This window comes from Pseudorca crassidens, chromosome 14 (assembly GCF_039906515.1).
Source record: "Pseudorca crassidens isolate mPseCra1 chromosome 14, mPseCra1.hap1, whole genome shotgun sequence".
Lineage (NCBI taxonomy): Eukaryota > Metazoa > Chordata > Mammalia > Artiodactyla > Delphinidae > Pseudorca > Pseudorca crassidens.
This window is the reverse complement of record NC_090309.1, coordinates 53,781,043-53,808,646: the sequence shown is the minus strand read 5'-3', so window position 1 is coordinate 53,808,646 and position 27,604 is coordinate 53,781,043. Positions and strand designations below refer to the sequence as shown.

The 27,604-nt window shown below is 40.9% G+C and overlaps 1 protein-coding gene across 1 annotated transcript in view; it reads right to left on the bottom strand.

Moving 5' to 3' along the window:
- STPG4 (sperm-tail PG-rich repeat containing 4) overlaps nucleotides 1–27,604 on the bottom strand; it is a 38,795-nt gene that overhangs the window by 3,603 nt on the left and 7,588 nt on the right. Inside the window, exons 5-6 of the mRNA XM_067703854.1 lie at nucleotides 18,750–18,814; nucleotides 17,907–17,961 (exon numbers count right to left, since the gene is read on the bottom strand). Coding sequence (XP_067559955.1) covers nucleotides 17,907–17,961; nucleotides 18,750–18,814 — 120 coding nt within the window. The remainder of the gene's footprint in view (nucleotides 1–17,906; nucleotides 17,962–18,749; nucleotides 18,815–27,604) is intronic.

Below are 27,604 nucleotides of genomic sequence, written 5' to 3'. Positions count from 1 at the left end.
AGGGAGGAAAGGAGGGAGGAAAACTTTATCCACAGCGTGGACACTCCTATATGACTCTGGTGGAAGTATTAATTTGATTAGCCTTTCTGAAGCACACAATTTGGCAAGCTATGAAACATCTTAAAAACAGATATACCTATCCAAAGGGAGAGAAAGAAGAAAGGAGTCTGGTTACAAGATTGCTGCGGGAACCCAGAAGAAAGATAATGAGTCCTGAGCCCAGGTATGGCAGGAAAATGAACACAGCCCAAACAGCACCGTAGATAACATAGACAAAATGTTAACCTTTCTTTATTTTCTAGCAATTCACTTCTTTTCCTCTCCCATTTTCAAATACCTGTGCTATTTGACAGAAAAGAGTCTTTCTGGCATGATGTCTTGGATCTGTTTCTAAACAACACAGGAACTAGGGGAAGTGGGTGGGGTAAGGACTGGCCAGGAGCTGGTCACTTTCGAATGGGTACATGGGGGTTCTGTCTATGTGGTATATATTTTTAAACTTTCTACAGTACAAAGTTAAAGACAATATATATTTATCATTTTGACCCATCGATTCCATTCTTAGGAATTCTTCCTAAGAAAACAATTGAGGGTGTGTGCAAACATTTGACCACAGAGACATTCACTATAACATTGTTTCTAAAAGACGTGTGCCTGGTTAAATAAATTGTGATTCTTCCATCCAGCCATCCAGGTTGATGAATTTTTAGGGACATAAACACTATTCCCAAATATCGTTAACAATGCAAGCTTTAAAAAGTGTGCATAAGAAAACTGGAAATGGAATGTTCACTGACAGTAGTTTTCTCCAGGTGGCGCCGTGTTGAGTAAAAAGAAACTTTTTTTTTTTTTTTTGCTTATTGGCAATTTCTAATTTTTTTATGATGGACTTAAGTACTCTTGAAATATGAAAAAAAATTATACCTAATGTACAGATAAATGAATATGGAAATTGGGTAAGTGAAGAAGGGGGTTGGGAAAGAAAGAAAATGAGCAGTAAGGTTAGAACAGAAATGTTCCTGTAAGATCCTGTAACATACGAGGCAGTAAGGTTAAAACAGAAATGTTCCTGTAAGATCCTGTAACATACGAGGCTGAGCCACAGGGTAGCTCAGTGGCTTTGGCTGAAGAAGCACCAACGGCAGCCCCTTCTCAGGGTTTAAGGGCAAGGCTTTCAAAACCCTGTTCTCCTTTGGGTGGCACAGCAACGTAATTCGGGCTGCCATTCTCAATTATCCACCACGAATGAAGTCTGTTATTATCAGCCAAGCACAAATCTGATAAACAAGGGATGCGCCTCGTCATTTTACAGTTCGTGGCAGAGAGATGAAAACAGCCGTGTTTTCAACCTGACGCATCCATGGGACAAAGGTCGCTGTCAGGGCAAGGCTCTCCGTACGACGTGACCAACCTCTGCACTCCCACTGGAGAAGTCCACGCCACGATAAGAACACAGGCATAGAAAGGCGGGGAAATCTGGACAGGAATGGTTTGCACAAAGTCCCTTTGGTTTGGCCGTAAGAAATGTAAGCTCTCAAGCCAAAGTGGTAGCTGGGGCAAAAGATGCTACCACCGACTCTACGCCTACGACAGCCTAGCTGTCTGCAGGATGGCTAAGAAATGCTGTGACCTGCACCCTTTCCCCCCAGGCCTCATGTGGTTTCACTTCTAAGCTTCCAAGTCATGAGCTGCTTGGGAGGCCAGGTGCCAGGCCTGGCGAAGCCTATGCCATCCAGCAGCCTCCCTGCATGTGCCCGGTCATCTGAATCAAAGGGCCTGAGACTTAGGGCAGAAAGAAATTACTAAATGCTATTTGCCCCCCATGTGTTACATGGGATCTTTTAAGTGGGGAACATTAAGGAAGTGGATATGGGCCCAAGTTCTTATTCCAGAAGCCACAGGAACCCTGCTCTAAGTGAGAAGTAATGGGCAGGCCAGGGCCCTGCAATGGGCGGGAAGCAGCTCCAGCAGAGTCCCCGATTCTGCCCTAACCAAGGATGGCAAGTGGGCAGAGCTGAAAGGAGGGAAGGGGACTTGGTCCAGGATGCCTCTGAATGTGTGTTGAGAAATGGACCTGGTTCAACGAGAGGGGCGTTTAAAACAAGGAGAACAGGGAGGGGTAATACAGGGATAGGAGATTAAGAGGTACAAACTATTATGTATAAAATAAGCTACAAGGATATATTGTACCACACAGGGAATATGACCAATATTTTATAATAACTACCCTTTAAAAATTGTAAATCACTATACTGTACATCTGTAACTTATATAATATTGTACATCAACTATATATCGATTTAAAAAAAAAAAAAAGAAGGACATTTAACTGTGTCCTACTCCTCCCTGAAGTTGGGGATTCTGCTCTCTGGTTTGCTGGCGATCTCTGAGCATGATCCAGAACTGTGGACCACATTACGTACGATGTGTGGGTGAAGGGTGGCACCCAGGTTCATCAAGCAGTGCTAAGCACCTCTTGCACAAATTGAATGGACCATTTCTTAAACCTTCCTATCATCAGGGCCATGCTTTGGCAACTCTGGGTTTCCCAAACTAAACTTTTCAGAGACCGTTGACATCTGGTGCCAAGGGAGAACAGAACTATCACCTTCCTAGAATCCCAGAACCTGCTGCCAAAAGAAACGACAGGAACCTTTTATAGCTCCCCTTCCTCGATTCAGGGCGTGATTACACCTCAACACTCCTGGTAAGATGATCGTATCTTCCTCTTGCCTTGGAAAAAGTCTTATCTAATTGAGTTTCCACTTGAGGACAATCTTAACCTTAAGGGATTACACGGTATTTTATGTATGATAGTATTTGATGATGAATAAAATACGATAATCGACCTAGAGGAGTTTATGGTCCAGTGAGGGACACAGGCAAACAGAAACACCAAAAAAGAAGAAATGGAGATGTGAGGAGCTACCATGGTGCTGAGGGAGGGCAGAGCTAGCTGCATGGCTTCAAGATTCCAAACCAGGTCCTTGGTGTACCTGGCCTGTGCTACGTAAGTTTGATCTCAGTGGGATGTTACAAAGAGCTGGAGTTTTCCACTTACTGCAAAGGACTCGGAATGCATGGGTCTCACTCATTTTTCTGGAGTGCTCCTGGGACCGTGTCGTACCATGAAGACATACCATAGCCTCCACCTTGGCCTTCTTGACCAATTTGGTTCCAACCCCTAATGTGCAATAATGCTCAGTACCGTTGTAGGCCTTTGGTAAAAGCCTTGCCACCCCCTCACCTGCCACTGAACACACTCCTCCTCCGGGGCTGAGAGGATGGGACTGGCTTATCTACACAACACCGCTCAGGAACTGACAGGTGCCAGGTGCCTCTGAAAGACTGTGTGAGAGTAGATGAAATTATCCCACGATTTTGTGTATTGAATTATGTCCTCCCAAATCCTATGAGTTTTTGGTGTGTGTAGAAGAGGTGTATGCAAATTCTAAGGAGCATCCTAAAGGAGGGGGCAGCTCATCCATCTTCCCTGCCCTCCTGCCTGCTAGCTGGTCCCATGTTCTCAGCTCTCTGGGACCATGGGTGTGGAAGCAATGCTTAGCAGAGCAGCACACAGAAATCTGAGGCTGCAGAACTACCACACCAGCCCTAAACTGCCTACTGCAGGTACTTTATATAAGAGAGAAATAAGTTCATATCTTGTTTCTAATATTGTTACCCGTGGGCTCTGTTAGTGGCAGCAGAACTCAGTCTTAATTGACAAGGTAGGCATGTTTCCAACTCTCATGGGGTTTACATTCCAGTAGAGAATGTCTACCTTACAAAAATATGATGAATGTGTGGAGTATCACACAGAGGACATATATGGTGCCACGAGAGCATGTAAGAGGGTACACTGACCTGGCCTGAGGGGCCTGAGAAGCTCTTTAAAGAAGTACATTTGAGCTAAGACCAAAAGAACAAGGAGGAGGAGGAGTTTGCAGGGCAAAAAGGCTGGAGGAAGGGTCTGTGTAAGAAGAAGTAATGGGGGGCTTCCCTGGTGGCGCAGTGGTTGGGAGTCTGCCTGCCGATGCAGGGGACACGGGTTCGTGCCCTGGGCTGGGAAGATCCCACATGCCGCGGAGCGGCTGGGCCCGTGATCCATGGCCGCTGAGCCCGCGTGTCCGGAGCCTGTGCTCTGCAACGGGAGAGGCCACAACAGTGAGAGGCCCGCGTACCGGGGAAAAAAAAAAAAAAAAGGGGGCAGGGCCTCAGGGCAAGCCTGAAAGGAGGATACTGTTTATTCTAACCCTGTTGGGACAAAATCATGGCATCACAGGAATAAAATAAAAAAGTGCGTAGGCTCCTGTCAAAAAATAGGGTTAGGGACCTGAAATTCAATTTGCTTGTGACAGTTGTTACCACTTTGTTGTTTTTTCATACGTGTATTAACACTAAGAACGGTTTTACGATTTAATTGCAGATGTAAACTGTCAAATGTCACCTATGTATGTCCAATCTACGAGTCCTCAGTTTCCTGGAGACTTCTCGTTTGCAGGCAGGTGTGCTGGTCATCCAGGGCACCTCTCCAGCCTGGTCTGAAGCAGACTTAGCAGGCAGTCTCCACCACTGCCCACGCGAGCTCCCAAGGACCTTCTGCATGGCCAGAGGGCTACCCCACCCCTGCCACCATCTCTAGCTCCCAGCCTTCATTCACATACCCTCTCATTTGATGCTCACAACAGCCCTGTGGAGGAAATGCTATTACCTCCACTTAACAGACAAATAAGTGAGGCTCAGTGGGGTTAGAAACAAATGACTTAGCAGCTGCAGAAGCCAGAACCAGTGACTGACCTTGCTTCTCAGCGCTGGGAGGTATCAGTACTTAGTTCTACGCTATTTTCCTTTAAAATCATAAAGCTAAAGGGAACCTAGAAAGAGCACACAGTCCGTCCCTACTGATCCTAGGCGCAAACAACTTTCAATGAATCATACTTGAAAAGAGAAAAGGTCAGAGATAAAATGTATGGCCCCAAATGTCTATATATACACATGTAAAACATAAGAAATATGCAACATAAACTGAAATTACTAGACGTGGTGGTAAAAATGATCTCCCCCAAATTTGGTGTGGTGGATGGGTGTGATAGCTGGACCACACTGCCCAAAATAAAACAGACGCCCCAGCAAGGAGGGTGGAACCCTGTGTGGTGGTGGGCAAAGAGAGGAGCTAGAGCTGCCTCTGTGGGAATTCAGGAGGAGGCATGTGGCAGGATGTATCCAACTTGGGAAATTCTAGAATTCTGTAACTATCGGTCTACAGGTTCAGAGAAAGGAGACATGCCTGCTGGTGGGTGGGGTAGCAACAAACCTGGCAGGGGCCAAAAGTTATTCACATTTGAAATTAAGAATTGATGATACCTCTGAAGCCCCACACTTCTTAAAAACCCTAGTACATCTGTAGTTACATTTGAAAGGTTATATCGTTCCAAAAACGTTACCTACAAGCGAACTCATCTTTGAGGAGACTGACACTGGGACCTGTTTCACTCATCTAAACTTTCAGATTCCTTTCAGTCAGACGTCCATTTGGCTTTTTTTCAATGTGACCATGTTTACTAATTACTTTTCTGCTCCTCAAGGAATTTTAAACTAGCAGCTTAGTTTTTAATTGAAGTAATTCCTTAAATGCAGAAATAACTGAAATGATTCAGCATTCTTCCATAACGCTAATTTTAATGCAGGGAGTATGCCATGGATCTGCTATCCCCTTTTCAAACTTCTATCAAATGCGACTAAAACTGATAAATCCCATAACGCTCATTTGTGTCTGTACGGACTCTTCCCTGTTTATCTGATCCTTTCCTTATTTTTTTTATTTTTTTTTTTTTTGCGGTACGCGGGCCTCTCACTGTTGTGGCCTCTCCCGTTGCGGAGCACAGGCTCCGGACACGCAGGCTCAACGGCCATGGCTCACGGGCCCAGTCGCTCTGCGGCATGTGGGATCTTCCCGGACCGGGGCACGAATCCGCGTCCCCTGCATCGGCAGGTGGACTCTCAACCACTGCACCGCCAGGGAAGCCCCTTTCCTTATTTTTTATAGGCTTGTCTGGTTTTAAGAAATACAGAAACATCTTGAAACACTTCTAATATCAAATAAAAGAAACCCATTTTTTCATTTGACATTGTAAGATTTTATTCCTACTGTCAGGAAAGATGCGTGTGTCTCATTTTTTCACTTTATGTACAACTGTGAGAAGGAATCACTGAAAAGAACCTGCTCAGCGAATCATTGTTGGAAGCCCCAAATCATATGAATGACTGAGTCCTAATTAAGTAGTAGTAATGGCACTATTTTTATTAGAGTAACAAAATATTTTTATGTTGACCATTTCCATGGCTCTTTTCTTCAAACTATCATTTTTCTGACTTTTAAAAATTATATTTTGAAAAATTATAAAAGCAATGCAAAAGAGAGAAAGGAAGCAAACAACCACCCTTAATCATAACACCTCAGCATAGAAACTAAAAGCATTTTGGTGCATTTCCTGTTTTTTCATACACATAATTTTTTTACATTATTTTAATCATGAGAGACATACCAACATGTATCTTGCATTTTCTCACTATGCATTAGATCATAAATATTTTTGGTACTATTTTATAAATTTTAACAATAATTGTTTTAATAGCTGTAAAATATTCCTTTGTGTTGATATGTAATATTCTTTTTTTTTTTTTTACGGTACGCGGGCCTCTCACTGTTGTGGCCTCTCCCGTTGTGGAGCACAGGCTCCGGACGTGCAGGCTCAGTGGCCATGGCTCACGGGCCCAGCCACTCTGCGGCATGTGGGATCTTCCTGGACCGGGGCACGAACCCGTGTCCCCTGCAACGGCAGGCGGACTCTCAACCACTGCGCCACCAGGGAAGCCCATGTAATATTCTTTTAAAATTATATCCTTCTCCTGAATACAAGATTGTTGCTATTGTTATCTTGCTATTATAAATAATCCCTTGATGATATTCTTTGTATAGATTAATATTACTGTATATAAATTATTACTTTATGAGGGTTTTCACACAATGGAATTAGTGGGCTAACAGAAACAGTTTTAATAGCTCAATACATACTCCCACCAGCAAGAGACAAGAAAAGCACTGATGTTATGGTCCAAGTAGATATTGGGGGAAAAAGATTTAGAAAAACAAAAATCTTCCTCACTCCTCCTCACTTTAATGGGAGTATTAAATAAAGTCATCAGTGTCCCCTATATGTTCAAAGTAGTTGTGCAGAATATCTGCTATCCTTAATGCCTGAATTTTGAAATGCATTCAGGAGGGAACAAAATTCATGCAATTTTTTTGTAGGTCAAGAGATTAATTTGAGTCATTTATAAAAGCTAAAATTAAAGGGAGGAATGAGGGGAAGAGAAACCAAAAATGACAAGTTTTACTTTGTCCACTTTGCTTGGATAAGAATGACTGGGGGGCTTCCCTGGTGGCGCAGTGGTTGAGAGTCCGCCTGCCAATGCAGGGGACACGGGTTCGTGCCCCGGTCCGGGAGGATCCCACATGCCACAGAGCGGCTGCGCCCATGAGCCATGGCTGCTGAGCCTACGCGTCCGGAGCCTGTGCTCCGCAACGGGAGAGGCCACAACAGTGAGAGGCCTGTGTACCACAAAGATAAAAAAAAAAAAAAGAATGATTGAGATTTGTTGCAGTTTGTTTTTCTACTCTTTAAAAAAAATCCTGCTATGAGGGAACTGTGCCTTTGGGTCTGGGGATTTGAGGGCCTTGGTCATTATTATCAAAGTGCTAAAAGGGACTGGTGGGGCTTCCCTGGTGGCGCAGTGGTTGAGAGTCTGCCTGCCAATGCAGGGGACACGGGTTCGTGCCCTGGTCCGGGAAGATCCCACATGCCGCAGGGCAGCTGGGCCCATGAGCCATGGCCGCTGAGCCTGCGCGTACGGAGCCTGTGCTCCGCAACCGGAGAGGCCACAACAGTGAGAGGCCCGCGTACTGCAAAAAAAAAAAAAAGGGAATGGTGGCTGGTAGAATTTTCCAATACAATTCTTTTCTGTGGGTAAAAAAGGGCCCTTTTTACTTTTGGTAGAACAAATCTTCTGGTGTCTATCCCAAAATGCTCCCATAAACACTCTTCACAGTCTTTCCTATGGACAAAACAATTATGCTGATCCATAATCAATTATTATTATTATTTCAACAATAACTGAAATAGCCAATAAGTATGCAACCTTACATTGGTAATCTGAAGATTAGAAACCATCTTCCAACCAGACAAATCCCTTCCCAACTGCTGCTCCTGAGAGCCACCTACACCTTGGGACAAAGTGTAATTCATCAGTGGAATCCTTGACATAAACAAGAAGGCTGTATCTTTTTAACAAGTGATAATGGCTCGTCCACATGGAGGGGCCTTCAGGCACATAAGACCCTAGAGGATTTTCAAATTCCAAGTTACTGTACTTTTTACAACTAAAAAATGGTGTAGTAATCTGCCATGCCTTCACATGGTCATCCACTCATTTTTTGATAGACTGCTCCTGGAGATTCTAGGCATAAATGATTAACACATTTCAATGAGCTAATTTTCACAGATGATGGAAAGAAAGAAGGAAGAGATACACACCTGTATGTATCCATCTTTTATAACCTGCCTCATTCCCTAAAGGGTTTAAAGTGACTTGGTGAATGTCTATAGGTTGTCGTACTCTATTGCACCTGATCTACAGGTCAGATTTCTGGTGATCGTAGGTTTCATGTATACCAATGGTGAGGCAACCCGTCCTAAATCAACAGGGCTCAAGTGGCACTGTGACCTTACACAAAACGCATTTCAGAAGAATTAAAGAGTGACAAGTTGGTTAAAAAAAAAACCAAAATGCAAAAAAAAACCCAAAGAAAATTAAAGTGACGTCATGTCTCTGGAGAGAATTTTTTAAGTGGTGGAAAGGACACATAAAAAAGGAATGGAAAATTGGAAATTTGCTAAAGGAAAGGATACATAGGTTTCATTCATTCATTCAACACATTTTTGGAGCACTGTCCTAGGTGCTGGGGACCTTGCAGCACCATTGAATAAGACAGCCCCTTCTTTGATGGACCTTATATTCCAGAAGGTGATTACAAACCCTCTAATTTGATGACATAAAAATTTTACATTTTAGGGACTTCCCTGGCAGTCTAGTGGTTAAGACTTCGCCTTCCAATGCAGGAGGTGTGGGTTCCATCCCTGGTCAGGGAGCTAAGATGCCACATGCCCCGCAGCCAAAAAACCAAAACAAAGAACAGAAGAAATGTAACAAATTCAATGAAAGCTTTAAAAATGGTCCATATCAAAAAAAACTTAAAAAAAAAATTTTACATTTTAAACTTCTGTATATAAAAAAACACAAAGTAAAAGACAAAAATCCCTGAAAAACTTCCACAAATAGAACTGCTAATGTCTCTTCACTATAGAGTTTATACAAATCAACAAAAAAGAATGTTAAAGCTCCACCCAATAGATAGCTGGGTAAAGAATGTGGCCAGAAAGTATGCAAGAAGGGCCACAAGGAACTGGCTAACAAATAATTAGAACGTGTAGCCTCCGATCCTACAGATTAAAATAATGAGATATCATTCTTTTGCCATCAAATTAACAACGATAAACAAGATTTATAAAAATTTTGTGAAATAGGCATTCTTTTTTTTTTTTGGCCGAGCTCTGTGGCACACGAGATCTTAGTTCCCCTGCACTGGGAGCACAGCGTCTCAACCACTGGACCACCAGGGAAGTCCCGGTACTCTCTTTTGTTAATCTATCTATCTATTTATTTATTTTTGGCTGCATTGGGTCTTCATTGCTGTAAGCGGGCTTTTCTCTAGTTGTGGAGAGCAGGGGCTACTCTGTTGCAGTGCGCAGGCTTCTCATTGTGGTGGCTTCTCTTGTTGAGAAGCACAGGCTCTAGGCACGCGGGCTTCAGTAGTTGTGGCATGCAGGCTCAGTAGTTGTGGCTCGCGGGCTCTAGAGTACAGGCTCAGTAGTTGTGGCACATGGGCTTAGCTGCTCCGCAGCATGTGGAAGCTTCCCGGACCAGGGTTTGAACCCACGTCCCCTGCACTGGCAGGCAGATTCTTAACCACTGTGCCACCTGGGAAGTCCCCCGGTACTCTCTTGATTGCCGGTGGAGATATATAAATTAATGTACTACTTTTTTAAACAGATCAAGAACCTGTATATAATCTCTACTCTAGTAAATCCTATTTGTGATGATCTATAAAAAATGATTCCCAAGTTTAGAAAAGACTTTATGCGTTGTCTTAGTCTTTTGATCTATGTATTCAGTACCATTGTCCTTGCCTAACAAAACTGTGAATGTAGACAGAATTTGTCATAGCACAAAAGAATTCTCCAAAGAGCTGACCACTAATAAAAGTATATCCTATTCAAATATCCCTCCCTGCTTAACACTAGCATCCACTACCGCAGACAGGTGAGGTTCTTTGTGAGTCAGTTTCTCTCCCTCATTAAATATTCAACAACACACTGCAAATAAAATGCAAATCCACTTCACATGAAAATGCAAATTTTACCAAATAATGCAAGATTTCGTGAAGTTGATGTAAGTAATGAAGCGCCTAAATCACAGGAACAGTCTTTGATTGACCAGTGAGGTTCCAGCAAAGTTAGATCAGCTAAAAAGAAAGAAGAAAAGCTGGACAAGGATTGTGACATTATTGGCACTCCAGTAAAGAATGATTTACAATATCAAAAAAGACACCCTTGGGAAAACTGATGAACCTTCAAATATTTTTTTCTAAAATTTGTTCTTTATGATTTCATTAGAATGTCAAATATGAAATGAAGGATGTCACTATGCTATCATAAAATACTGTCAGAAAAAATAAACTAAAATCAACACAATTTCCTTTTTTAATATGATTTAGTACATAGTTGCAGTTATATTTTCATGATTTTTCGTTTAACTTTTTTTAATTGAAGTATGATTTATTTACAATGCGTTAATTTTTGCTGTACAGCCAAGTGATTCAGTTATATGTACATATATACATTCTTTTAAAAATTATTTTCCATTATGGTTTATCACAGGATATTGAATATAGTTCCCTGTGCTCTACAGTAGGATCTTGTTGTTTATCCATTTTATATATATAATAGTTTGCATCTGCTAACCCCAAACTCTCAATCCATCCTGCCCCCACCGCCCCCCTCCTTGGCAACCACAAGCCTGTTCTCTATGTCTGTGAGTCTGTTTCTGTTTCATAGATAGGTTCATTTAGTTTAACTCTTTTTCAGTAAAGTTCAATAACTTTATTGATTACTCTGATATTTTGATTCCATTTCAAGTAGGTTCACCTTAATAGGTCTTTTTTGTGGGTTAAGTTATACTTAGATAATGAAGACTCCTGTATAAGGAATAATTGAAAACGAGGTTAATCATCAACAGGAGAATGGGTGAATAAACTGAGATGTGATAACTTGATTATTTACCCAGTAAAAAGAAAGTTTAACAGGATTTCTAATAACATGAAAGTGGTACCTACGCTAATTGAAAAAAGGATATAAAATTGTAGTGTACCATAATCACAAGTATGTTTTTAAAACTGCACAGAAAAAAAGGGAGAAAATTACTTAACATTATTGGTTGCTTATGAGTAATAGGAAATTTTAAAAATATAATTTTCTATATTTTCCAGATTTTATTCACTCATTTTTATTCTAACTTAAATTTTTAAATATATTTTTACTTAAATTTTAAGATATTTTATTCACTTTATAGATAAAAATCGTTTTAAAAATCAACTGGAACCAAAAGCCTTATAATGAAAAACAGAAGTCTTTGGTCTCATCCCTCTCCAATTTCATTCCCTAATGGGTTTTGTTTTTAAGAGTGTATAACATGCAGCACAGGATGGTGAACACAGTTCGTTCACTGAAATGATACTATTCTGATTCTTTTAGGCAACTAGCACTCTTAGAAACATCTTTTCCACATATGTCTTAGGCACACATGTCTGAGCAGGCTCTAGAGAGCCTAAGACAGCTATTTTTAACTCTTAGTTGTTCTTCTGGAAGTTATTTCCTTATCATTAAATAATATGTTCATATTGTTATTCTTTAATTTATATTTTAGAAATTATCTCTTGGTGACGTCCTGGAATAAATGAAGATATGGCTCTCTTGCTCTATCCACTATTTCTCCCACCCCATCCACTCAAAATAGCATTTTAAATCACTAACCAATGTTTACTAAATAAATATTATTCCTTGCAGAGTCAAGTTATATAATATGATTTCTTGTCTTGCACCGTCTTTTGTTTTACCTGGAGTAAAATAAAGGAGTAGTGCCTTGTAAAATAAAGGAGTAGTGCCTTGTTTTTTCACTTGCACACTTTGCTATACATACTTTCTTAAATTTTCCCATCACATCAGCTGTTTTTGAGTCCCTTTTTCCTTAGAAACATTCCTCTGGAGTTCTTTTGTTTCCTTCTCAAATGTGGATTGGTTTCTCTCTCAGCCTGCTGTACAGTGGTCCACTTGGGACATCTTTTAACTACTTTCCCAAATTGGATCCACTTTCTCCTGGATCCCATCCCTTACTCTTTCTGGATTACTCCTTTGTTTTGCTGTATTTTATCACCAATGGCATCTTTAAAAAGGGTATCTTGGAGGTAATTCTTATGAAGTTTTACATGTTTGAAAATGTCCTTTAGGAATTTAGGATTAACATATATACACTATAAAATAGATATATAAAATAGATAACCAATAAGAACCTACTGGGGCTTCCCTGGTGGCGCAGTCGTTGAGAGTCCGCCTGCCGATGCAGGGGACACGGGTTCGTGCCCTGGTCCGGGAAGATCCCACATGCCGCGGAGCGGCTGGGCCCGTGAGCCATGGCCGCTGAGCCTGCGCATCCGGAGCCTGTGCTCCGCAACGGGAGAGGCCACAACAGTGAGAGGCCCGCGTACCGCAAAAAAAAAAAAAATAAGAAGAACCTACTGTATAACACAGAAAACTATACTCAATATTTTATAATAACCTACAATGGAAAACAATCTGAAAAAGAATATATATATGTATATATATGTGTGTACGTATAACTGAATCACTTTGCTGTACCCCTGAAACTAATACAACATAGTAAATAAACTATACTTCAATAAAAAATTTTTTAGGGCTTCCCTGGTGGCGCAGTGGTTAAGAATCCGCCTGCCAATGCAGGGGACGCGGGTTTGAGCCCTGATCCAGGAAGATCCCACGTGCGGCGGAGCAACTAAGCCCGTGCGCCACAACTACTGAGCCTGCGCTCTAGAGCCCGCGAGCCACAACTACTGAAGCCCACGTGCCTAGAGCCCGTGCTCTACAACAAGAGAAGCCACCGCATTGAGAAGCCCGCGCACCGCAACGAAGAGTAGCCCCCACTCCCTGCAACTAGGGAAAGCCCGCGCACTGCAATGGAGACCCAACGCAGCCAAAAAATTAAATAAATAAATAAATTTATTTATTAAAATAAAAAGTTAAAAAAAGAAAAGAAAAGCCAGTGTAGCAAGGCTCTCAGCGGGAGCCTAAGCTGCGGCCCTCCATCGTAAGGATCTTCGATGATCAAGGCCCAGTAGGCGGGCTGGCATGTGGGCCTCGCAGGAGACAGAACTCATCCCACTGCAAACGGGGTCAAGCAGGCCAACCCGGCCCCATGAATAAGCCTCAGTCATCAGTGGGGAGTCGTGACTCCAGAGACGGTACAATGTCTGCCATTTGGATTTGACCCCAGATCAGCTGTACACATCTAAAGACATTAAGCAAGTCACTTGGTCAAGCTCACTCACGGTGCAGCTCAGGTTCTGAGTCACCATAGACTGGGTCTAAGTCCTGGCTCTACCTTGGGCCACTGCCTTCCATTTCCTAACCTATCAAAGAGAGATGATAAATAGCACCCTCCCCACACTGCAGTAAGGATGAAATGATACGGGGTATGTCAGTCACTGGGCACTGTGCCTGGCACCAGAAAACCAGTGAATGATGGTCACCACCATCATCAAAACTGACCCCAGCAGAACAGTTAAGTTTCTTCTAGTTCTAAGAGTCCTTGACAGTTCTATGACTATGACGTTAATATCTAGAACAAGGAAACTGAATGATAAAAGTGATCAAATCAGTTTCCAGATAAAGGCCTAAGGATTAATGCATTTATCTCCGGAAGGTCTGGGATGATGTCCTCCTAGCAAGCATCATTTCTTCACCACACTCACACTGCGTGCCACCATCTCCTACCGTTGGGATCAAAGCCATTTGCTCTGTGCCGTTTACAAGTTTGCGGATCTAACAAACCCGCAAGTCTGCTCCGGGAGTGTGTGTTTAGGACAGAAATGAATCACATCCCCGAGCTATTTCTTTGTCTTAGAACATTTTCCATGAAAGTATTCTTTTCATTTGGTTGAAGGACAGGATGCTCCAAATTGTGAATCACTTTTATTTATAAAATGGGATGAATGAGGTGACATCAATGAAAACGGCAGAATAAGGATGTCCGAAAAACTTCTCCTCCGTAAAGCAACGAGAACAAAGGCAAAAGCTGTCAGAATCAACTGCTTTGTGCTATTTCACGTACCAGGCTGCTCATCCTTCAGGATGCCTAACCTGAACTAAAACCAAATTAATTTTAACTGAGTCCGTCTACTAGTAGTAAATAAATCATTATTAACTCATGGCATTCATTTAACGCATGCATTTCAAAGGAAATACAATATCAGCCAGTGGAGGGGGAAAAAAAACTGATGTCTTGACTACTTGCTGCCAAAGCGAACTGAACACATGCATTTATCTCCATTCCTCCCCGATCAAATAAAAAAGGCACAACTATCTCCCCCCAGACATATACACCTGTACACACACACACACAACCAAGCGAAGAGACAACAGCCAACAGAGATCATGTGTTTGGGGAAGATGTGAAACGGTGTGGAGGAGTGGTCCCTGAGGTAGCAGCGTGGAGAATGCTAAAGCCCAGTGTGTGGAGAGGGCCTGCTGATGAGAAGCAGGCTGATTTGCTCCACAGAATCCAAGAACAGCTCAGAAATTTCAGGCTTTAGACACCTGTGAGGTGGAGGTGAGGGTAAGGCTGAAAGCAGGAAGATTGACTGAGTGTCTTTTCCCCAGGTCCCTACCTACCTACTCCCAGCAGTCAGGTAGCTACCCTTCCCTCATCCCTGTAGGAGACGGAGGTTTTCATTTCCAGGGAGACTGAGCCAGAGATCTGGACCCAGGAGCCCCAGGCACTGTTAGGACAGGGGCTTTTACTGAAAACAGGAATTAAGAGAACTTCTAGACATAGGCAGGCACATGCCAACAGGCACATGAAAAGATGTTCAGCATCGCTGCAAATCAAAACTACAATGAGGTATCACCTCACACTGGTAGGAATGACCATGATCAAAAAGTCTACAAATAGGGCTTCCCTGGTGGCACAGTGGTTGGGAGTCTGCCTGCTAATGCAGGGGACACGGGTTCGAGCCCTGGTCTGGGAGGATCCCACATGCCGCGGAGCAACTGGGCCCATGAGCCACAATTACTGAGCCTACGCGCCTGGAGCCTGTGCTCTGCAAAAGGAGAGGCTGCGACAGTGAGAGGCCCACGCACCGCGATGAAGAGTGGCCCCCGCTTGCCACAATGAGAGAAAGCCCTCGCACAGAAACGAAGACCAACACAGCCATAAATAAATAAATAAAAAATTTTTTAAAAAGTCTACAAATAACAAATGCTGGAGAGGATGTGGAGAAAAGGGAATCCTCCTACACCGTTGGTAGGAAAGTAAATTTGTGCAGCCACTATGGAGAACAGTACGGAGGTTCCTTAAAAAACTAAAAATAGAGTTACCATACCATCCAGCAACCTCATCTCTGAGCACATACCTGGAAAACATGAAAACTCTAATTTGAAAAGATACATGCACCCCAATTTTCATAGCAGCACTATTTACAACAGGCAAACATGGAGACAACTCAAATGCCCATCAACAGATGAATGGACAAAGTAGATGTGGTATGTATATATACAATGGAATATTACTCAGCCATAAAAAAGAATGAAATATTGCCATGTGCAGCAACATGGATGGACCTAGAGATTATCATACTAAGTGAAGTCAGAAAGAGAAAGACAAATACCATATGATATCACTCACATGTAGAATCTTAAAAATAATGCAAGGGAATCTATATACAAAACAGGAATAGACATAGAAAACAAACTTATGGTTACCATAGGTGGAGGAGAGGATAAAGTAGGAGTATGGGATTAATAGATATAAACTACTACACATAAAACAGATAAGCAACAAGGATTTACTGTATAGCACAGGGACTATATGCAATATCTTGTAATAGCCTGTAACTGAAAATAATCTGAAAAAATATATATATATATATATAAAACAGAATCACTTTGCTGTATACCTGAAACTAACAAAATATTGTAAATCAACTATACTTCAATTAAAAAAGAGAGAGAGAACTTCTGCACAATGAATGGTGAGACACCACCACCCCAGCACAGCCCGTTCCCCCACTCAGTAACCAGAACACTGGCAACCAGCTGATAGCCTAGGCAGGAGGCTGAGGAGTCATTCTGAAGTAACTGAGAAGTTCAAAAGAGAAAGCCTAACAGATACAAACATTTATGAGCTACAGAGAGGAAAAGCCAGTCCTCATCTTAACAGTCTACTGTGAAATCCACCTGGAAATAATCCCCACCTGTATTAGTTTCCTGTGGCTGCTAAAACAAATTACCAGAAAGTTGGTGGCTTAAAACAACAGAATTTTACTCTCTCATAGTCCTAGAGGCCAGAAGTCCCAAATCAATGTCACTGAGCTAAAATCAAGGTGTCGAGAGGCCTGTGGTCCCTCTAGAGGCTGTTAGAATCCATTCCCTTCCTCTTCCAGCTTCTGGTGGTGCCGCCTTCCTTGGCTTTTGGCCGCATCACTCAAATCTCCACCTCCCTGGTCACATTGCTTTCTCCTCCTTTCTTAAATTTCCCTCTGCCTCTGTTTTATAAGGACATTTGTGATTGCATTTAGGGCCCACTGGATAATCCGGGATAATTTTTCCATCTCAAGATGCCTAACATACTCACATCTGCAAAGTTTTTGCCATCTGGTAACATTTATAGGTTCTGGGCATTAGGATGTGGGAACATCTTTGTGGTCTATTATTTAGCCCACCACACCACGCACATACAGAGGTTTTCAATTAGCTTTTTAGTTTCTCACACTTAAGTATTAGTGAAATAAAAATTTTTTCACCTTTACTGGATATCTGAATTTCTTATTTTATGAATTGTCTATTCACTGCCTTCATCTGTTTTACTTTTCTATTGGTGTTTTTCCTATAAATCATCAAGAGAATTTCAGATAAGGCCATTAACCATTTATCTGCCATGTATGTTGAAAATACTTTTCCTAATTCACATTTGCCTATTAATAACTTTGTTTACAGTTTGTTCCCTGATGTACAAAAAATTCAAAATGCTATGTAATCAAATCTAAGACTTCTTTTCCTTTGCAATTCATCCACTGCTGTTATCTCAGAAATCAGCCTTATCCTAAAATTAGATATATGCTAATATATTTTCTCCTGGTTTTATAGTCTCAAAAGTATTTAATTCCGGCTTCCCTGGTGGCGCAGTGGTTGAGAGTCCGCCTGCCGATGCAGGGGATATGGGTTCGTGCCCCGGTTCGGGAAGATCCCACATGCCGCGGAGCGGCTGGGCCCTTGAGCCATGGCCGCTGAGCCTGCGCGTCCGGAGCCTGGGCTCCGCAACAGGAGAGGCCACAACAGTGAGAGGCCCGCGTACCGCAAAAAAAAAAAAAAAAAAAAGGAATCATGGCATATTTTAAACATCAAATTCATCATGAGTTAATTGTCTACCAACATACTTACAGGAGTGAAGCAGCCTGTTGGAAACCTTTGAACTGTAGAACGAAATACAAAGCTCCTATATTAAAAAAACAAAAAAAGATATGATCTTCTAAATTTATTTTTTTTTAATGTGAGGATCTTTAACATATTCCCTGTCTCTCATTAAATATTTTAAAATGCTAATCTGGGGACCTCCCTGGTGGCACAGTGGATAGGACTCTGTGCTCCCAGTGCAGGGGGCCCAGGTTAGATCCCTGGTCAGGGAACTAGATCCCACATGCATGCCACAACTAAGAGTTCACATACCACAACAAGGAGCCCACGTGTTACAACTAACGAGCTCGCCAGTCACAACTAAGGAGCCTACCTGCCGCAACTAAGGAGCCCATGTGCTGCAACTGAGGAGCCGGCAAGCCGCAACTAAGACCCAGCGCAACCAAATAAATAAATAATAAATATTTTTTAAAATGCTAATCTAATATGATGGGCATAAATGAGGTTTAAAAGTCATTAGTGTTGGGACTTCCCTGGTGGTGCAGTGGTTAAGAATCCATCTGCCAGTGCAGGGGACACAGGTTAGATCCCTGGTCCTGGAATATCACACATGCCGCAGAGCAACTAAGCCTGAGCACCACAACTATTGAAGCCCGTGTGCCCTAGAGCCCACGCACCACAACTACTGAGCCCATGCGCCTAGAGCCCAGGCTCCACAAGAGAAGCCACAGCAATGAGAAGCCCATGCACAGCAACGAAGACCCAACGCAGCCAAAAAAAAAAAAAAAGTCATTAGTGTTGGTGGTTAAGCATGTAAATAGAAAGGCATGAGTGAAATTAGTAAAAGCAATTTAATAAGTATATAATTACCTGGAAGCATGCTTGGGAACTGGTGCAGGAATTAGCTCGTATTGTCCTGGCGAAAGCTGAACTGACTACACAGAATGGACAAGGACACCAATAATAGATTAATACAGGTCTCAAACTCACTTTATTATCTATCATTCATAATCCTTTATTTTATTACCATACAACATTATATAATTTATTTTCTATTTTGAGAGTGGAAAAGGTACACTTTCAAAGGTAGAGTTTCAAAACACTCAACAGCTATTCACTTTTCATGGTGAATATTATGACAGTATGCCTACAGTGGTATGGAGAAAAATGCTGTACAATTAATCATATTTTAAATGTACTAGATTCAACAAACCCAACTGATCACCAATTAGTGAGCCTGCTCTGTTGGTAAAGAACTGTGCTAGGTATGGTGGGGAATACAGGAGTGTTCTCATAATACATAAACAATGCTAATATAAAACACTATAATCGACACTAAAAAAAAGATTGGAGATGTCGGGGATAGGGAGAGATTAACCCAACTGGGTGACCAACAGCTAACATCACATACTCAATGGTGAAAAGCTAAAAGCTTTTCCTCTAAGGTCAGGAACAGGACAAGGGTGCCTATGTCTCCATTCCTATTCAACATAGTACTGGAAGTCCTAGCCAGAGTAATTAGGCAAGAAGAAGAAATAAAAGGCAACCAAATTGGAAAGGAAGAAGTAAAACTGTCCCTGTTTGCAAATGACATAATCTTATATATAAAAAACTCTAAAGACTCCACCAAAAAACTGTTTGAACTAATAAGGAAATTCAGTAAAGTTGCAGGATACAAAAACAACATACAAAAATCAGTTGAGTTCCTATACACTAACAATGAAGTATCTGAAAAAGAAATTAAGAAAACAGTCTCACTTACAATAAATAGCATCAAAACATAAAATACTTAGGAATAAATTTAACTAAGGAGATGGAAGATCTGTACACTGAAAACTATAAGACACTGATGAAAGAAACTGAAGAAGACACAAATAAATGGAAAGATATCCCATGTTTATGGATTAGAAGAATTAATATTGTTAAAATATCCATATTATCCAAAGCAATCTACAGATTCAGTGCAATCCCTATCAAAATCCCAGTAGCATTTTTTCAAAGATATAGAAGAAACAATCCTAAATTCAGTATGGAACCACAAACAGCCCCAGATAGTCAAAGCAATCTTGAGAAAGAAGAACAAAGCTGGAGGGATCACACTTCCTGATTTCAAACTATATTGCAGAGCTACAGTAATCAAAACAGTATGATACCAGACTAAAAACAGACACATAGACTAATGGAACAAAATAGAGAGCCCAGAAATAAATCCACACAGAAACAGTCAACTAATCTTTGACAAGGGCACCAAGAATACACAATAGGGAAAGGATAGTCCCTTCAATAAATGGTACTGGGGAGACTGGATATCCACATGCAAGAGAACAAAACTAAACCCTATTTCATGCACAAATACTAACTCAAAATGATTGAATACTTAAACATAACATATGAAATGATAAAACACCTAAAAGAAAACATATAGAAAAATCTCCTTGACATTGGTCTCAGCAATGATTTTTTTAGATATGACACCAAAAGTACAGGAAACAAAAGCAAAAATAAACAAGTGGGACTACATCAAAGTATAGCCAAGGAAACAATCAATAAAATGCAAAGACAACCTAAGGAATGGGAGAAAATATGTGCAAACCATATATCTGATAAGGTGTTAACATCCAAAATATATAAGGAACTCATACAACTCAATAGCAAAAAGACAAGTAATCAAATTTAAAAATGGGCAAAAGACCTGAAGAGACATTTTTCCATAGAAGACGTACAAATGACCAACAAGTACATGGAAAGGTGCTCAACATCACTAATCATCAGGGAAATGAAAATCAAAACCACAATGAGATATCACCTCACATCAGTTAGAATGGCTATTATCAAAAAGACAAGAAATAACTAGTGTTGGTGAGGATGTGGAGAAAAGGGAACCCTTGTGCACTTTGGTGGGAATATAAAATTGTATAGCCATTATGGAAAACAGTATGGAGGTTCCTCAAAAAATAAAAACAGAACTACCATATGATCTAGCAATCCCACTTCTGGGTATATATCTGAAGGAAACAAAATCAATATTTGGAAGAGATACCTGCAGTCTCATGTTCACTGCAGCATTATTCACAATAACCGAGCTATGGAAATAACCTAGGCGCCCATCCATGGATGAATGGATAATGAAAATATGATATATATTCCCTTAATGCGTATACTATATTGGAATGTTGTTCGGCCATAAAAAAGAAGGAAAGCCTACCATTTGCAACAACATGGATGAACCCGGAGAACATTATGCCAAGTTGAATAAGCCAGAGAAAGACAAATACCATTTTGTAACACTTATATGTGCAATCTAAAAGGGTTGTACTCATAGAAACAGAGAGTAAAATGGTGGTTCCCAGACTGGCAGGTGGTGGAAATGGGGAGATGTTGGTCAAAAGGTACAAACTTTATTATAAGATGAATAAGTTCTGGAGATAGAATGTACAGCATGGTGACTACAGCTAATAATACTGTATTGTATACTTGAAAATTGCTAAGACAGATCTTATGTGCTTTATGGCTTTGTTTTCTTGTTTTTCTTTTAATCATTTGGCTGCGTTGCATGGCATGTGGGATGTTAGTTCCACAACCAGGGATCGAACCCACACAGTAGAAGTGTGGAGTCTTAATCACTGGACTGCCAGGGAAGTCCCCATTCTTATGTGCTCTTATCACACACACACACCCACACACAAAATGGTAACTGTGTGAGGTGATGGATGTGCTAATTAACTTGACTGTGGTAATCATTTCACAATATGTGTGTGTGTGTGTGTATATATATACATACATACATACATACATATATATATATAAAACAAATCATCATGTTGTACACCTTAAATATATTCGGTTTTATTTGTCAATTATACCTCAATAAAGCTGGGGGAAATAATTAAATAAATAAATCCAACTGGGGGATCTAAAGATGGTAAAGACAGTGAGATTTGAGTGGGGTTTTAAGGAAGGTAAGACTTCCTTGAGGGAGTCAAGAGAGGGATTCTAAGAAGGAGGAACACTGTAGAATCCTTCCATTTGGAGAAGGATTCTTCCCAGGATTCGGTAATATAACTCCTCCCTGCCAGCTCCTTGAACATAGGAAGTTCTGGAGGTCCGGTCAGTCTTCCCCTGGCTTCTCATTCTCTTCCCTTCCCTCCCTCCCTTCCTTCACACATCCCACTCTCTGTGCTTACCAGTTCCTGACACTCCCTTATTTTCCTTACCTCAGGGCTGATATCCACAGACCCAAGGATAGTGGAGCCACCCAGGTAGTTTGCAATGTTTCACAACGGGCAGAGAGACAGTCTCTTCTACGGTGGATTTTTCAGTCCATTAGAAATCCTATCAGGATACTCATAAGATGAATGCAGCCAAAAGACTGTCAGGTACAGTATTTTTAGGTACTACTGGTGGAAATTTCATCCAGTGTGTCTTCTTTGAGAAATGGTCTCTTGCTTCACGTGGAAGTATCAGTGACTCACCACCCAGACATCTTTATGGTCTGAGAAATAGACAGCATTGGACTCTCTCAAAAAGATGCCTGCCTAATGGTACCAATGATGTTGTTCTTACCAGCATCCTGTAATTTTCATCGGCTCCAGAAACTATGTGAGTCCCAGTCCCTGAGATGTCTTCTGTATCCGTCTTTCAGATTCACTTTCATTTACCATTCTCTTCACAAATTTACTTGTGACAATCACTGCTCTGCCTTGCAGTTGCTCTATGAGAGTTCATCCTCAAATAATACCTGCTAAATGAGCCAACTTTGAGCACCATTTTTTTTTTTTTTTTTTTTGAGGTACGGGGGCCTCTCACTGTTGTGGCCTCTCCCATTGCGGAGCACAGGCTCCAGACGCGCAGGCTCAGCGGCCATGGCTCATGGGCCCAGCCGCTCCGCAGCATGTGGGATCCTCCCGGACCGGGGCACGAACCCGTGTCCCCTGCATCGGCAGGCGGACTCTCAACCACTGCGCCACCAGGGAAGCCCATGAGCACCATTTTTGTTTTCATTTAATTGCATGATGAATTGTTCCATCTTATCTATGCTTTGCTCTTCATTATTCTAACACTTAAGTCTTCGGTTCCCTGAAGTATTACCTGCCAGCCCCCTCCTAGGCACAAAATTTCTCTCTGTTGACACCTTGCTCAATGAAAAACCATCCTGTTGAAAATTCATTCTTTCAGCCATTATTTTACCATGGAGCACTTTGCAAATAACCATGTCTTCAGAGATACTTGATCACAGCTATGAACACAGCTAACAAAAACCAATGAACCGGTTAGATTTTCTCAACCGTCATCTCCCAATCAGCTGTTCAAGGATGTCTTTTGAACACATTGAAATGGATCCTTGGATTCATTCTCTGAGTTAATAGAGGTGCCATTCCAACCTGCCTACCTCCTTTTGACCTAAAACAGATATTGGGAGGTGGGGAGGGGTGGGCAGAATCACCACATTTGTATCTTTTCACATAAGTTTCATCTTCTAAGACAATGCTGAAGCTAACCTAGACAGAAGTTTGAGGCAATTTTAAATTTTGTTTAATTGTGCTTTTCATTGAAATGTCTCTAGCCTAGGAAGTGAATAAGTTTTAAAATGGAAAATGAAAAGAAATAATAGCAAAAATATTAGTTGGAAAATTTTTTGATTTCTACAAATGAACATGAATGAAAAGACTATTACTTGCACACTGAAAACAAGTCAAATCTATAGAAAGAAAAAAAAATTAAAGGTAAGTCTCTTTGCCCCCTACCTAACCTCTGCTTCCTTAATGGAAACCACTGTTAACGATTGCTTAAGTATCACCCGAGAAAACAAGTATGCATTTAACATCGTATATATATTTATTTTTATTTTTACAAATGGGATTATGCTGTAAATATTGGTCTGTTCCTTTTTTCATTTAATAATATATCTTGGAGGTGTTGCCATACCAACACAGAGAGATATACCTCATTATTTTTAATGGTAGCACAGCATTGTATGGTTGTAGCATTATATAACTAGCCCTCTAGTTAGATAAATTTATGAACAATGCTGCAGTATTTTATATAAATATCTCACTGTACTTTCATAAGACTATTTGTAGGAACTATTGAGCTTGCGTGCCTCAAGGAGAGAGCCTGTGTGCCACAAACTATAGAGCCCAGGTGTGCCTGGAGCCGGTGTGCCACAACTAGAGAGAGAAAAAAAAAAACCACGCCACAACTAGAGAGAAGACGACATACCACAACTAGAGAAGCCCACACGCAGCAGTGAAAGATCCCGCATGCTGCAACTAAGACCTGACGCAGCCAAAAAAATAAAGAAATTAAATAAATAAAATTAATATATTTTTTAAAAAGACCATTTTTAGGGTAAAGTCCTCACAGTGGAATGGTCCCTATGTGCATTTAAAATATGAACAAGAATCGTCAAACCACCCTCCAAAATACTTGCAACAATTTGTATGCATACAGAATATCTCTTTCTGTACTCCCTTTGCCAATATAATGGGTATCATCCAACTTAAATTGTTGATCATCTGACAGGCAAAAAATTGTGTCTACCTGCTTTTGTTCTTTTGTAATTATTTAATAATTAGTGGAAGCCAAGCATCACTTGATGTTTTTTAGCAACTGGTATATCTCTTTGTGAATTGCTAGCTCGTATCATTTGTTCATTTTTATTTGCATTTCTCTGATCATTAGCAATGTTGAACATCTTTTCATGTGTCTGCTGGCCATCTGTATGTCTTCTTTGGAAAAATGTCTATTCAGGTCTTCTACCATTTTTAATTGTCTTGGTTTTGGGTTTTTTTTTTTTTTTATATTGCGTTGTGTGAACTGTTTATCTATTTTATATACTAACACCTTCCTTATTGGTTATATCATTTGCAAATATTTTCTCCCACTTAGTAGGTTGTCTTTTCATTTTGTTGATGGTTTCCTTTGCTGTGCAAAAGCGTTTAAATTTAATTAGGTCCCATTTGTTTATTTTTGCTTTAGTTTCCTTTGCCTCAGGAGACATATCCAAAAAAATATTGCAGCAATTTATGTCAGAGAATGTTCTGCCTATGTTTTGTTCTAGAAGTTTTATGGTTTCTGGTCTTACATTTAGGTCTTTAATCCATTGAGCTTATTTTTGTATATGATGTGGGAAAATGTTCTAATTTCATTCTTTCAGATGTAGCTGCCCAGTTTTCCCAGCAGCACTTACTGACGAGACAGTCTTTTCCCCATTGTATATTCTTGCCTCCTTTGTCATAGCTTAACTGACCGTAAGTGCGTGGGTTTGCTTCTGGGATCTCTATTCTGTTCCATTAATCTATGTGTCTGTTTTTGTGCCAGTACCATGCTGTTTTGCTCACTATAGCTTTGTAGTATAGTCTGAAGTCAGGGAGAGTCATAATTCCAGCTTCGTTCTTTTATCTCAAGATTGCTTTGGCTATTCAGGGTCTTCTGTGGTTCCGTATAAATTTTAAGATTATTTGTTCTAGTTATATGAAAAATGTCATGGGTATTTTCATAGGGATTACATTAAATCTGTAGATTTCTTTGGGAAGTATGGACGTTTTAACCATACTAACTCTTCCAAGCCATGAATGTGAAATATCTTTCCATCTCTTTGTATCACTTTCAATTTTGTTTCATCAGTATTTTATAGTTTTCAGAGTATAGGCCTTTCACCTCCTTGGTTAAGTTTATTCCTAGGTATTTTATTATTTTTGCTGTGATTTTAACTGAGATTGTCTTCTTGCTTTCTCTTTCATTATTAGAGTATAGAAAAGCAACAGATTTCTGTATATTAATCTTGTACCCTGCAACTTCACCAAATTCATTTAGAACTAGTAGTTTTTTTTTGATGCCTCTGCTCATTTTTAAACCAGAATGTCCATTTCAATTGCATTATAAGAGAGCATGACTCATTTTTACCCTTTGATGCAAGAGTGTTGAAGCCATGCAGTTAGTGGTCGGTGTTTCTTGAAACTCCCTTGCAGCTTCACTACCTGATAGCACTCTACTCTTCTGCATTGGCTGACCTTGGCCAGTACTGACTCATTGCCTACAGACTGGGGCAGAGTCACTATCTTCTCCTCGCCCTGTTCATTGTAGGGAAACTCTGGCACTGACTTATTTGACTTTGGGTTGCTCTGAAACTCCCCTACCATGTTGATTTCAAGCTCAGGCTTTAAACTTTCCCATTTAAATCACTGGATCCAGGTTTCCAGTTGAAAACATAAACAGTGCATTTTAAATGGTCCTGGACTTATACTCTGCAAGGTGGAGTGGCACTAGGGCACAATTTTTCTGTGGGGCATTTTTGGCAATGCATCTCAGAAGACTTAGCCATCTACATGCCCGTTCCTCAACAACTCCACTCTCTGACTAAAAGCAGGAAATGACTGAATATGCAGTATTAGTATTAGGTTATGTCCTTACAGTAGAATACTATGCAGCTATTTAAAATGATGTAGAGAATACATGATGGTGTGGAAAAGATTCACAATATACTTCCAAGGGAAAAAAGAGTTCTGCTTTCTGCTAATGGCAGGCTAGGTTATTTGGATGATGAAACTTCGCACTGCAGACAACTACTAGAAATGAGAGTTGAAATATTAAAAATAGACAAGAGCTTTTAAAAAGATATGAAATTGATGACAATAAGGAATATAAACCCCCCAAACCAAGAGATAGCAAGAAACCAGACAGGCAAATGGCCCAGTTTTGCTCAGAGGATGTATGCTGGTCCAGACTAAACTCAGCAGAGGAACAGAGCTGGGTTTGAGTGAACTTCAGAGCCCTAGAAGGATCCAGAAGCCAAAGCCTGGACCATCAATGTCGCTGATTTAATGGAAGTCCTACCAACAGGAGTTGGAGGCCCTAAAAGGGGACTTCCTGAAAGCAAACCTACCACCTCACCCCAATGCTAGGGACTGCAAAAAGAGTTGTCTTGGTGCTAAGGAGAATTGGGAGAGGGGGAAGAAACACATCCTTGAGACACTGTAACCGTGGGCTGGTTCCTTTCATGGATTCAGTCCAAATGCCCATCACTAGAGTGATCCAAGAATACATAAGCAGTGTATTTCAAGTGGCACCAAACTGGTAGCTCCCCTAAGTATTAGCAGAACCAAAAGCAAACCTTCTCTGAAGGAAAAAGGCTTTCATCTTAGGGAATTCATGAAAACAACCTTTCAGTGGGAACGAGCAACACACAGTCAAAGGTAATCACACATCCAAGGAACCAAAATGAGTAAGGCCGAGTCAGATTTCAGAAATGTAAGCAATCATTAATTCGTTCATGCATTCAACAAATATTAACCATCAGACACTGTTCTAGAGGCAAAGATGTAGCACTGAACAAAGTGGGTAAGTATTCATGTCCTCATGAAGCTTCACTCTCACGGAAGGAGGCAGACAACAAATAATAAATGCAAAGTGCAAATAAATTATATAGTATATTGAGGGCTCTAGGTGCTATGGAAACCATGAAAGAGCAGGGTAGGAAGGTCAGAAGTGTCAGGTGGCCAATTTAAATGAGGCTCATTGAGAAGGTGACACTTGAACAAAGACTTGAAGGAGAGGGGATAAGCCATGCAGATGTCTGGGATAAGAGCATATGAAGGAATATCCAGTGCAAAGACCCTGAGGTCAGAGCGGGAGTAGCAAATTCAAGAAGCAGCCAGGATGAGGCCAGTGGGGCAGGATGAGAGTGAGGGGTGACACAAGAGATGAGGTCACAAATGAAGCCTATC